Genomic DNA, 13,451 nt, shown 5'->3' with positions numbered 1-13,451 from the left:
GGGGGGCCAGAGGAGTAAATTTCTCAGGCAACTGTCAGCAAAGGAAGGAAAGAAAAAAAAAAAAAAAAAAAATCAAGAAAACCAAGTCCAAGGAAGAAGGGAAGAAGGGTTGGCTGCCTCTCCACAGAAAAATTCAGCTTCTTTTCTAACTTGAAGAGTTATGTCTTCAGTTCTCAAGATGATGTGTTACACATCCCTGTTCTTTCAGCCCCCTGACTCAGAGAATGGGGCCCTTCCTCTTGCATCCCAGATGAACAGTCAAAGCGACAGCAAGAAAACCCCTCCGGGATTGTTCAATCAAACAGATCCGTTACCCCTGAAAGCACTGGTCCTCAGAAAGCCGCCTGGTCTCTGCAACGGCACGAGTCCTGAATGTAGAGATTAGCAGCAGTGAAGTGTCCAACTGAGCAAGTATTGGGGAAAATCCCACGACATGGGGGGAGATTCCCCTTGCAAACAGTTCATCATGCCCCTGCTAAGCCAGAGAGTCATGACAGATTCTCTCCAACAGGGCTAGATCAAAAGGAGATGGCTTTAACAAGAGGCTAATCCTGTTGTAGTGAGCACAGCCTGAAGCAGGTTCCCAGCTATGCTGCCAGAAAAAAGGGCGAGAAGTCTGTTCCAATCTAAAAAAGAGGAGTGGGGGGTGGGAAGGATGCCAAAGAAGCTTCTCGTCACACCTGCCAGCAGGCAGCAATGATAGAAATGGGGTACTGAGAGCATTTGTTGCAGAAAAGCTCAGCTCACAGGCCCTCCAGTACAATCATGACAAGGCAGAGAGCTGCAGGACCAACACGGCAGGCAGCTCACAGCTACACCTGTCTCAACTTCTCTCAGCACAAGTGCCTTATCATTTGGTATCGGCATCTGAGGAAAATCACTGTTGGTCCCACTGAGCTGACGGAAAATGCTGCCACCAGCTGTCAGGTGTGAAGGGAACGTGACCTCCTCAGCCACTATCAAAAAAACTGTATAGGCAAGGGCATAAGATTAAATCCATACTAACAACAAATTACTGTAGCCAGCCTGGGAAGTACTGACAGAGGATGCAACATTAGAGCTGATAACCATGTCAGAAAACAGCCACCCTGCAGAATAGCATGTGGCTTTGGATGGCAAAGAGTCAAGATTACTTAGACTCCAGTCCTAGCCATGCATGCAGTGCAGACGTAGACAGAGCTACAGGGACAGAGACCTGTGGAGTTTGACAGCGAGCATGTATAGGAATGTATCTGTTACATGGAACTCGCTGGCTAAAAGACAACCAACACATATTGTAGCTTAAAACTTACCTTTTTCTTTTGAAGGCCTCCTCTTCCAGTAGAGGAGTCACTCCAAGATTCCTGAGCTGCCAGGACAGAGGACAAGACACAAACCTCAGACTGTGAGAAGGTGGCTGCAGCAACAATTCATGGTTGCTTGCACAGTTTAGAACTTCCTTCAGGAGAAGGCCCTTTGGCTCCAATTCCCTTGTCATTGCACCTTTAGACTGTTTCAACTGAGGAATTTCAAACCCAGCTCACAGGCCCATGAGATGCTCTTACTTAGCTTTCCCTTTCTTAATTTCATTCTTAGTATCCAAGTATGTGCACAGCCTTCATGAGGTGATGTCTGATCAGACTGAACTGGCACACACCCACTCCCACACAGAAAACTTTTTCTGGAACTACCTGAAGCTTTCTGGATCCTGTATAAGCTGCAGAAGTCAGCCTCAGAGTCAGGCTGGAAGCCTGGTGAGGACCTGCGTAAGTGTGCACCTCACAGTTCAGGAAGTTCTTGGGGTTCTCCAGAGAATTTGGCACTGTGGTAGCACAGCAAGAGCTGTGCTGCAGGTGAGAGGGCTTTTCACCAGCACTTTCAGGAGTGCTCATGGTGGCAGTCCAAAGCCATACAGGCTGTTCTGATAAAGGCGGAAAGATTTAGGGGTGGGTTCCCTCCCAAAATCATGTTCAGAAACAAAGCTTAGCAAAATTTGCTGACTTCCAAATGGAAGGGAATAGACTAAACCAGTCTGCCTTGGGAGCAGAGGGGTGTCTCAGCAGATGCTTCTGTTGTACTCTAACCTCACTCCAGGTAATTTAAAATCCATCAGACAACATGACATCAAAAGACTTCTGCCTACTCTTCATTCTGTAAAGGTCAAATTGCAACTACCTTGTCTGCTGCTGTCCTCTAAGGGTACCTGCATCTTTAGACAAAACCCCAGTATTAATAACCTCAAGCCCATGAGAGAGGAATAATCTGTGAGAAAACGGAATAATTCTAAGCGGCAATAACAGAATTGCTGGAGCTCAGAGCCACACTTAATGAGCTACTGATCCTGAACTGAGCTTTAAAAATCACAGGGGAAAGATGCAAAAGGTGCTTTATTACTTTAATTACCTTTATTATTAAAATTCTGGCAGCCTCTTCTTGCCCTCCCTTTTCCCATGATTTCAAGACTCGCTCTCTGATGAGTTTGGATCAGTAGTTTAATTAAGTTGGCACCTATTTCTAGCTTGGGGATTCGGTGCCCTAGAACTCTGCTGGCCCCCACTGAGCCTGTGGCCTAGCAATCCTTGGCACTATTCCAACCCAGTGGCACTGTATCCTCACTGGAAACAGCTATTTAAATTATGCTCTTTAAGCCAGGCACTTAATCATCAGACATGAGAGACAAGAGACCCTGTTGCATTTTGCTGGGGTGAAATGCTATCTTTCCTATACTACTTGTGAAATAGGATTTCTCACCATCCCTGAAAGGAGTGCCCCATGGCAGCAGTCTCCAGCAATGCCTGTCCTAGAAAAAACAAGACCACCAGAGGCTGGAATCAGGGATTATCCTGGCCAGAAAGGAGATAAGACAACATGTTGCTGTCCTTCGCCGTGTCCCTGACACTCTCAGGAACTTGGGATTTCTACAAGTGGAGGTGTCTCTTCATTGTGTTAGTAATGATGCTCATGAGCTGTAGATACTATGTTCAGGAATTTCCAAAGCAAGCAATTTCGGCCAGTCAGATTGAATGATTTTACAGTTCCATTTCAGATTAAGAAAAATACAAATCAAAACCAGAACAATAACAGCAGGCAAGAAAGCACTCTCAAGGAAGCCAGTTTGCACTGCTGATCCAGGCATGCTATACATTGCCATTAAAACTGGGGGGAAATGCTGCTAAGGAAAAGGGAATTTCTCAGCAGTGAATTCCTGAAGGGCATCTTCAGCCTAAGGAAGTGCTTGAAATCCTTGTCATGGAATCATCTTCTCTTTAACAGAGAGAAACTGAGGTATTTTGTTTCTCTGCTGAAGGGACAACTCCCTCTCTGGAGTCCCACTTCACACAGCCAGACCTGCTTGGTGGTGTAAGTGCCTGTAAGTACTTGGATTTCCTAAATAAAGCTGTGAGGTTCGTGCCTGGCAGATGGTCCCTCCAAAGAGCACCAATCACTGCAGTGACAGACCACTAAGACATTGAGTCTTACCCCACTGACAATGCAGACTAGAAAATGACTACCCTCCACCACCAGTGAATCCCAAGGGGAGAAATCAGTACTAAGTATCAGTCAGAAAACGCCCTGGGTCCAAATTTTCCCCAATAGTTGAACTAAGATTCAAAGCCAAACCTCACCCTTTAACTAAAGCCAAAAGGGCTTTCCAGTTCCTCTTGGAAGAGAGCCCCCAAATCCTGCTGGGGAAGCTCTACTCCACCACTGCTTCTGCTGGGACTCACCTCTTCCAAACCACAGGCAGAAAGCACAAGAAAAACTGTGCACAAGGCTGGGAGTGTAACAGGGAGAAAATGAGTGATAAGTTAAAACCACTGGCCTGTTCCTTGCTTAGAGAACCAAGACAGGAAAACTGTCTGCTTCCCTGTCCTGCTGGCCCAGCAACTGCCTGAAAAGACAGAGACTGAAAATGGTCTAATACCTCCAGAACTGGAGGAAAATAGAGAAGGAAGAAGGGGGAGACCCTGTTTTCTGTACCTAAACTAATGAGTAATAGCATAGTACTTTTATTTCACTTCCAATATCCCCAGCTGTCACTTACTAGTCCTCAGGACAGGTCTATTCCCTACCCCAGCTGTACAGCTCCCCAGGCATGCAACAAAACCACAAACAGCAGTGAGCATGCACCCATGCGCACACATCAATACATGCACACATTTCACTAGAAGCAGCAACACTGCCTGCCCCACAGGTCTGGAGATTTCTCTGGGTACTACCTGCATGATCCACGTGGGGATCTAGCCAAGGGAAGAAACCTGAAAATCAAGGCAGGGTGGAAAAGGCATGATCACCAACAGCTTTCACTCACTGAGTAATTTCACTGGACTATTATACCAAAAAGCTTTTCAGGAAGGAATTTGTCCAGCTGTAGCTTAGAGCCTTTGTGTGTAGTCCCCACAGACTTCACACAGTGGGATTTGCTATCCTTGGTTAAACACAGGTAAGCAAAGGATTTCGGGTGAAGGCAAACATCATAGCCTCAGTTCCTTCACTCTCAGAATACGTGTGGCTTGGAGAAGCATCTGCTCAAAAATCTACGGATTGTCAGCCTTGTTGTTAGGGATCTCCACAGCCTGGCTGAACCTGTTCCTTGAGATGGCAAACAAAGCATTAACAAACACCAGATATGGTGATATTCTGGGAAATAGAAGGAATGCCCATCCATGGGGAACTAGGTCCAACAACCCTCTTTCTCTTCATCATGCTAGCAAGGACTTCACATGCCAGACTGGATTCAAACTATAGACCCAGAGGGGTCTACAACACTGCAGAGAGGAATCCAGAAGTGATTCCCAGACAAGCCCTTTATGACAACAGGAAAAAAATGGGAGCACTGGAGTACAGCAGACAGAGGAATTTAATCGTGAAGCTAAGTAAGGGGTATCTCATGGAGAGGGAAGCAGCACCCTGCTCTCCCACCATTTCAAATGCACTTCTCATGTAAGTTGCATAAGCAAGGGCGGGATGAGCAAACCTTCCACCAGGAGTTCCAAGGGAACCACCACCCTTTCTGTCAGAGCAGATGCCTATTCAGGGTGCATGGAGGACCTGAAGAGACAACATCTTGCAACCGCAGCCTGGGAGAAAGAACAACTGAACAGGCTGAATGCAACTGTTACCATCGTTTTGCTTCACCACCACAGCAAGACTCAGCACTCTGTGCCTGTAAGGTTTGCCTCAGCACTACATCCAGCCTCTGTGGGGACAGACCAGACCTCAGAAGATCCATGTCCATCATGTACTACAAACCCCATCTTGGCTTGTCCTGGACACACAAGTCACACAAGCAGTACTTACCTGTGGGAGGAGGAGGAATGGCTGCTGGCAAGGGTTTAGTAGATGGAGCTCCAGGACCGCCCTGAGGATAACCCATGTTCATGGGGCAGTTGAAAGGTGCTGAAGAGTAGTCTAGAGGAGACTGGCTTGCCACAGGGAGAGGACAAGCTGCAGAAAGCTGAGATGATGGGACTGAGGCTGGAGTGAAGAGGGCAGGTCTGGGTGGTGGAACACCAGGAGACATAATGGGCATGGGCTGTCCTGGCAGAGACGGCTGGCTGGAGAAGGGAGCAGGACCAACAGGTCCGACTCCCACTGGTCCAAATGGCTGAGACTGTGGCACAGCTACAGACAACAGAGAGTGTATCAGCATCACTTGTTTCATGTGCCAACTACTCACGACACTATCCTTCTTGGTAGTAAGTCTTCCCTTCTTCAAGCCATACCGTTTAATATCTGTGTCCCCCCTAGCCCAGGCTACATCACTCAAACTGTCACCAAGCCAGCTGTGGCTTTTCCACCCCTATGTATGCTTAGTATCAGTGCACATGCAGCAACAGTCACTACAGCTAGATGTGTCAGAGGCACTGAGAAGATTGTCAGACAGCTGACTTGTTCTTTGTCAGTACAACAGGCCTGTGAGGAAAAAAGTACAGCAGCCACCCATATTGAAGGCTTTAACCTCAGGAAACCTAGAAAATGGACACAACTATCAGACAATGCTTACCTGGCCCTGAGACAGTTGCTGGATTCAAGCCCAAGTTGTACTGTGGGTACGGGTGTCCTCTGGAATAGACACTTGTTTGTGGACCTGTGCTGGCTTGGGGAGGGGCAACATGGTGAGGTGCCATGGACATCGCTGGCACTGGCTGAGGTGTGAAGAGGGAAGGCACTGAAGGCTGAGATGGTGCTGAAGGGGTAAATGATGATTGATAGTTGGGCTGCAATTAAAAAACAAAGATCTTGCAAATGGCCAACAGAGTCATATGTATACACATAATAGCAGATGAAATTTCTATCCCTGTCACTTCTCAGGCAAGAGAACTTGCTGCTGCTGTTGGTGCCCTGGATGCACTCGATCAAAGGCCTTTCCCACCACATAACTTGCTCAACAAGATGAGCACCACACTCTTCAGAGTATTCTCCAGCTCTCAAAAGGATTAGTCCTCAGGAGCAAGCTCCCATACAGTGACTTCCTGGAAGCACAACCGGACGAACAGAGGAACAATAATGGAATAAAAGAGGTTGGAAGCAAAACTTTGCAAACAGTCTTCTTGTGCAAGAACTGAGATTAAGCCATACTACACTAATTTTACTAAGATATGAGGGTAACATGAGCATAGGAAAATGACCACATCCCCTTTCACCCTAAGATTTGAGATCTCAGTGGATCACTACACTAGTAACATTCTCCTCTAGGGACTGCATGTAGGACAGGGCTTTGTGAAAAGATGCCAGACAGCTCACTTTTGGATAATCACAGAGCTTATGTTTGCTCCAGTGAAGGACATCACTGAGGAGTTCCTCAGTGTCTGCAATTTATGTCATCTCATATTACTTCACATGCCTTCCACAATCCAGTAGCCTTCCTCCCTCCTCCCAAGCCATGAACACCTGAGTTTAAGGCCTACCTTCTCTGGATGTCTGGGACCTGCTTTGTGGGTTGCTCCTTCAAGGGTGGAACCACTCTTGGCTGCTGGGGCTTTACTGACCCCTACGCTGACACGAGGGTAGGGAAAAGGGGGTGGCTGCTGATCACCCACATTGTCTCCTTGAGCATGAAAGAGCCGGTCTCGGAGCTGTTCAATCAGGAGCTGAAACAGACTGTGCTTTAGAAGAAGCACCTTGAGAGCCCCAGATGGAAAATGCTGGGGAGGCATTTAAAGTAGATCCTGACCTAAAGCACTATGAATCAAACTGCAAAACTAACCATCTCCCCAACAGCCACCAGGAAAAAAAACCTCAGCAAATGGTAAATGACAGTCTGGGACATCACCTGCCAAACTCCCAAGCAGATGAAGTCTCACTGATCCTTCCTCCAGTCCTTAGAGTATTCCTTCCTCAAACCCTACCCACATTTAGGCACTAGATGGATTTGTTTCAAACTGCCAGGTGACCTCCCCATTCCCTTCCTCTACCAGCTAGTTTCAGGAGGAGAGGCAGCTTCCCTGGAGAGCTGCTTCCTAATGTTGTTCTCCATCGTCCATTTTACAGTTCTATAGCTCTTTTCCTTTTCCCTGAATCAAAGGCACTACAAAGAAAATGCAAATGAAGACAAAACCCATTTCCTGGAACACCTTCCCCCCTCCCCGTCTATTCTCAAGTTAGCATAACTAAGGTGAAACCTTAAGTCCTGATGCATGTCAAAACCCCAGCTCTCTCATACAAAGCACCATTTCCCCCCGCTATACTACTCTTTTCCACAACAGCTTGCTGCTCACTCACCTCTTTAGAGCTGCTGGGTAGGTAATTCATTGCAGCTCCCAAGCATCCTTGTGATGCCAGGAGATTGGCATATTGGGTGATTCGTTCTGCCAAGACAGGGCCTGGTGCTGGTCCTGCTGTGCCTCGGAGCATCTCAATGGATCTGCTCAGCACCATTACCTTCTCTATAAGATCCTGAATAAGCCAGGGGGAGCAAAGAAATAAGACTGCTCAGAATCTGACTGGCTTTACTGGTCCATCTCACGCTGAGACAATACCAGATGGCCCTCCCCACTTTCAGCTGACATTGGGTCCAATGTGGACAGAAGTTACTTCCACTCTGCACCAAATACTGTCACTGATGACCATTTCCTCAGGTGCACTTGGAGAAAAACAGGAACCAAGAAGCAAACCCTGACATTGCTACTTTAACAGTAAGGGAAGAAAAGAAAATCAGAAGCCACAAGAACATTTCAGTCAACTGTAATCTTTTTACTAGGAAGCTACTACTGTTACAAGCTCTCAGCTTGGAAGAGGAAGGCTTAAAACCATACCAAGAGAAATGCAAAAAAACTACTGTTGCTGACAAAAGGACCAGAAGGTTTTTAGTTACTCAAAACTCCTTCGACTCCTAGAAATCAAAGGAGTGTTTACAGCTGTGGAATGATACGTGCTCATATCTGGCAACTGGGAGGAGGCCAGTTTCAAAAACAACCAGGAGTGCTAAAGATGCCTTTTTTTGTTGCTTTTACTTACTAGTGGGATTACAAAACCAGGGAACTCCGTAGCAGAAGGCATTATCTACAGATATCCAAGTGGAAGACTTGTCTAGCCCATTCTAGCAAGTGACAGACACAACAGGGCTTAGTGACTTAGGTTTAAATGTAATACTACTGAGATTAACTCAGTTGGTCAGAGCATGGTGCTGGTAACACCAAAATTGTGGGTTCAATCCTCATATGGGCCATTCACTTAAGTGCTGGACTTGATCCTTGTGGGTCCCTTTCAACTTGGATTATTCTGTAATTCTGTGAAATAATCAATAGGAATGAAGAGAGGTAGGTAAAAAAATTGACTTAGAAGTACCGATTCATCTGCAAGATGCGATTCCCCCTACGTGATCATTTTACTTGCAGTGGGAATAACATGGTCCAGACTTCATTTTATTTTGCTAAGGCTATTCTGAAGGTACAGCCAGATAACTGGAACATTAAGTTATACATGATAAGCACAGCAGCAAATGTACTCCCAGGCTACTACCAGTAAGAAAACAGGTACAGCTCAAACTTCCCTGAGAAAAAGGAAGCTCAGAGATGACATCAGTATGTAAGAGAAGCAGGTAGGCTGTAACTCCTGTCCATGGCTGGATTTATGTGCAATGTAAACACACAAACACTGAATGATTAAGAGAGCAAGCCTCCTTTCAAAGTAGGCCCACAATTCAGGCTAGAAGGAGATACCTTGGTGAGTACAAACAGGTCTCCACTGTCTGCTGGAAACCAGATACTCTGATGGGATAATGCAAACAGTTCAGGGCTACCAGACTGGCCTAAAGAAGAGTCAAACCAACATTATAGCACCTGTACCTGTAGGGCAAGTGGTGACGAAATCTCATGGTTTTTTACCCAGCATTCCACCAACCTCTCCACATTTCCTGATGAGATATAGCAGAGGCAGGCGTCATTGGACAGGGCTGCATCTCCCTCTGACTCCAGGCGGGCACCCAGCACATCTAGAGAGGAAGAGATGTAGCCAACATTTAACACACTCCCCTTTTGAAGAGCTCATTAACCCCGATGTTTTGGATCTGCACCTAATTAGAATCATAGAATCATTTAGATCAGGAAAGACCACTATGATCAAGTCTAACTATAAACCTAACACTGCCAGGTCCCACTAAACCAAGTTTTTAAGTGCCACATATACATGTTTTTTAAATAACTCCAGGGATGGTGACTCCACCACTTCCCTGGGCAGCCTGTTCCCAATGCTTGACAACCCGTTGAGTGCAGCTGGTTTACCTAATGCCCAATTTAAACTTCCCCTGGTGCAACTTGAGGCTGTTTCTTCTTGTCCTATTACTTGCTATTTTGGAGAAGTACAACCTCCTTTTGGGTAGTTATAGAAAGCAGTAAGGTCACTCCAAACCTCCTTTTCTCCATGCTAAACAACCCCAGCTCCCTCAGCTGCTCCTCATAAGACTTGGGATCTAGACCCTTCACCAGCTCCATTGCATAACTGCTGGATAACACAGAAATGGGCATCAGGAAGGAACCCCAAAGCCAACTTGGTTGAAAAAAAAGTACCTTTCCTACATCTACCAATTTTTGTATGTCTGCCCAACACATAAAAGAAAGAAAGGACAGATGAATTCAGTGAAAAGGTCCAACACCTTTTTTTTTTTTTTGAATTTCCGAAACAGGTGTGGGAATCTCCAGGCAATAGTAGGGTGCTCAAACCTGTTTTAGATGGAGTGAAGCCCACTGGACCTTTTACTGTAAAGGAAATACCTTTCTCTATGGAATAAAAATCACTTTCTTCATGTCTCAGCTTAGCGATAGCATCTATCCTGTTTTTTTCCATGCTACTCCTAGTGGGCACAGGAAATACCCACATATGTAACTTCACACCATGATTCTCAGCTACAGTGTGCATCTATCATTCTCCTGACTCAACAGTCCACACTTATTTAAGTTCCAGGTAGCTGTAATGGGTAAGAAGTGCTTTCCTTTCTTAACTCTATCCACTTCTTTCTGTAAGCAGTCCAGAGGAACCCCCTGCAAGGGAAATTGTATCAAAACATATTACACTTCATACCACAGAGCTGAGTGTAGTCTTCATGCTTTGAGTATGTTAACAAGATGGCCAGTGCCTCCTTCCAGCTCTGTAGATCACACGTGCAAACAATATCTTGCCAGTTCTGCTGCACAATGCAGGAAAGCAGCTGTAAGGGAAGCAGAAGGCCTGTCAACCACTGAAGACAAAGATAAGCTCACAGCCTAAGCAACAGCTCACTTTCAAACACACTTCCCACTATGCAGCAACTACCTCACTGTACATTAAGGTCCAACAATCTCAGCATCCCTGTGTTAACAGTAATTGGAACCTGATGCCTCTAAGGAAAGTAAAAATGCCCAACAAAGCACTTCAAAGAATATAGAAACACCCATACTAGACAAGACTAAAGATCTAACACATATCTTGTTTCAGAGCAGCTGGTATCAGTAACTGGAACACAGTGTTAAGATATCCCAACCTCTGTTACACTTTCATTCATAAATTAATAAGCTAGGAACTTCCTAGTTGAGCTGTAAAGGAGCAGTATGCACCACACGTTACAAGCACGAGAAGCTGAGACAGAAACCATTAAAAAAAAAAGGACAGAGAACACAGACACACTATGTAGACAACATAAAGTTGTCATAAAACTACCACGATATTAGAGTAAATGTCCCATGATAGGAAACACCCAGATTCTGCTGACATTCTACTTCCTGCATTATGGAAAAAGCATTTCCACATATATTCAGAGAAAAATTTGCCAGGACAGTGGACACCTTCCCCTGCTCAGTGTACACACAAAACCATCGCTTACCACAGAGAGATTTGTTTTCCGCTTGGCAAAGTAGCGCTTCTGGGTTTCCTTTAGGAGGTTCTCCCCACCAGCTATAGCTAAAATGATGGCATCAGCAAAGCGCTCTGCTCGCATGCACAGCTCCACTGCACCCTCAAAATTCCCCAACAGAAGGGCTTGGCTGATGAGTCCATCTGTATCTACAGAAGTGATAAGTAGAGTCAACCCAAAGGGTTATCACTCAGGTGCACTGATGATGCTTGTTTTAAAGAGCAGGCAGTAAAAAGCAGTAACAGCTAAAAGCCCAGCTAAAGGAAAATTTGGAGACCCAAAAAAACCCACTGACTTGACTCTAAGTCTTCCATCATCTAGAAGATTCTTCTGTATTTTTAATGGGTCTCTTATCTGGGAAAAGTATTTCTCTGCTCAATGAGATATGCTGCATGACACTTGAAGGGGTCATGTGTTTTAAAAGTATCCGTCTGCTGGAGTGAACTAGATTCTTCCTGGTCCCCCTTAATTTTCTGGTTCTCTCTCCTCTCCCCTTTTCCTAAGAGGGCAGAAATACTCTTCATGTAACGTACCTTCTGTGACAGGAATCTCCAATGTGCTCATATTCTGTGGGATGAGGTTATCAAAAAAGGCTGAAGAGGAAGAAACAGCAGCTACATCATCGCTGGAATTCATCAAAAGCTGTGCAAAAAGTGCAAGAACTTATTTCATTCACTGCAGACACAGATCCTACCCAAAACAGTTTAGTGGATCACAGAGTGGGACAGGGCTGCTCTCCATTTCGTTGTGCATGCTCATACAAATCTAATTTCAATTTGGAAACTCCTGTCACTGCGCTATCAATCTGCACAGTTTCACAAGGGCAGTAACAAGAGCAGTGCTGCAACTAACAAAGCTTAGGAGAATGATGGTGCAAGACCTGCAATGCCAACAGCACTGCTGGGCAGCATTCATCAGCTCAACCATCAGCCCCTGAGCAAGCTGAACTATTTTGGAGGGAACAGAGACAAGACCAACAAGTAAAATCTATAAATAACAGGTTGGATCACAGCCATGCCTGGTGCTCTACTGAAATGCAGGACACAATTGCTACTCCTAAAGTATCTCAGCCAGTGTTTGAGGCTTGTGAAGAAGATTACTAATCAGAGGACATAAGTTTTAGATACCTCAGAGGAGAAAAATGTACAGTGTACCAGGCGCTGGAAGGCATCTGAAGATGGACATCCCAAAATTATGTGAAAATACATTTCAGAGGATAGAGGTGAAAAGGAAAGAAATACCACAGCAGAAGCTTCACAGAGGAAATCCAGAACAGTAGCATGAAGTTAAGCTGCGGTGAGGCTAATTCTACCACTGAAGAAATCAACACAGAAGCAAGCCTTCTTCCAGGAATAACAGCCAGGAGTCCTTCTTCCTTGTTCATGGATTAGTTTTAAAGCCAGAAGGGAAAGTTATAATCATTTAGTCTGACCCTGTGAGGGTCTGACAGGCCTGTGAACTGCCCTCTGCAATGCCGGCATTGAGCCCAATAAGTTGCGGTTGGAATTAGACCTTGCAGTTCATTCTGCCCTCCTCTGCTCTCCCAGGCTGGCAAGAGGTACAGGACATACCTGATCTGGTGCAGCATTTGTACCATCTGCCTCAGGACGAGGCTGTTTATCTGGGATCCCGTTACTCAAACATGAGGCAATCTAGAAAAGTAACAGACACACACAAAGTATCTAAGTCTCTATCAAAGTAAGCACCTGGACAGCAAAACTACCAAGAAACTGCCAAGTCCCAGAAGCAATTCTCCCAGCTCTTTCACCTGTTGGAAAACTTCCACCTCACCCTATTCCTGGCTGGCTGCCTATCAGTGGCTATTTATTCCTTTCAAAGCATCCATCAGTGTTATGCCAGACTGTCTCCACCTGTCACCTTCTTCCCGGTTAAGGAATCTCCTGAGATGCAGAGAGCTGAATGCTAAAAGAAGCTCTCACAACTGCACTGTTGTTAAACATTTCCCAGTGCACCAACAACCGAAAAAAAGATAAATGGGCTCAAGACCCCTTTGGTTTGATTCATTACACCTACAGTTACACCCTTACAAGTGCTTGCATTTGCTTTTTAGTGGGGTATACTTCACATGAGTCCCAGCTGAAATTTCATACAGTTTGGTCTTTCATGTGCTATGAGATCACTT

General features: G+C 45.5%; 1 protein-coding gene across 1 annotated transcript in view; it reads right to left on the bottom strand.

Moving 5' to 3' along the window:
* Positions 1-13,451, bottom strand: part of SEC31B (SEC31 homolog B, COPII coat complex component) — a 31,378-nt gene that overhangs the window by 4,991 nt on the left and 12,936 nt on the right. The window contains exons 12-23 of the mRNA XM_017725852.1: positions 12,880-12,960; positions 11,842-11,950; positions 11,279-11,457; positions 10,501-10,627; positions 9,270-9,415; positions 7,705-7,878; positions 6,891-7,073; positions 5,987-6,200; positions 5,281-5,604; positions 4,200-4,238; positions 1,293-1,348; positions 8-31 (exon numbers count right to left, since the gene is read on the bottom strand). Coding sequence (XP_017581341.1) covers positions 8-31; positions 1,293-1,348; positions 4,200-4,238; positions 5,281-5,604; positions 5,987-6,200; positions 6,891-7,073; positions 7,705-7,878; positions 9,270-9,415; positions 10,501-10,627; positions 11,279-11,457; positions 11,842-11,950; positions 12,880-12,960 — 1,656 coding nt within the window. The remainder of the gene's footprint in view (positions 1-7; positions 32-1,292; positions 1,349-4,199; positions 4,239-5,280; positions 5,605-5,986; positions 6,201-6,890; positions 7,074-7,704; positions 7,879-9,269; positions 9,416-10,500; positions 10,628-11,278; positions 11,458-11,841; positions 11,951-12,879; positions 12,961-13,451) is intronic.

Source organism: Corvus brachyrhynchos, unplaced genomic scaffold (genome assembly GCF_000691975.1).
Source record: "Corvus brachyrhynchos isolate BGI_N302 unplaced genomic scaffold, ASM69197v1 scaffold61, whole genome shotgun sequence".
In the NCBI taxonomy this organism is placed as follows: Eukaryota; Metazoa; Chordata; class Aves; order Passeriformes; family Corvidae; genus Corvus; species Corvus brachyrhynchos.
This window is presented reverse-complemented; position numbering and strand designations above follow the sequence as displayed.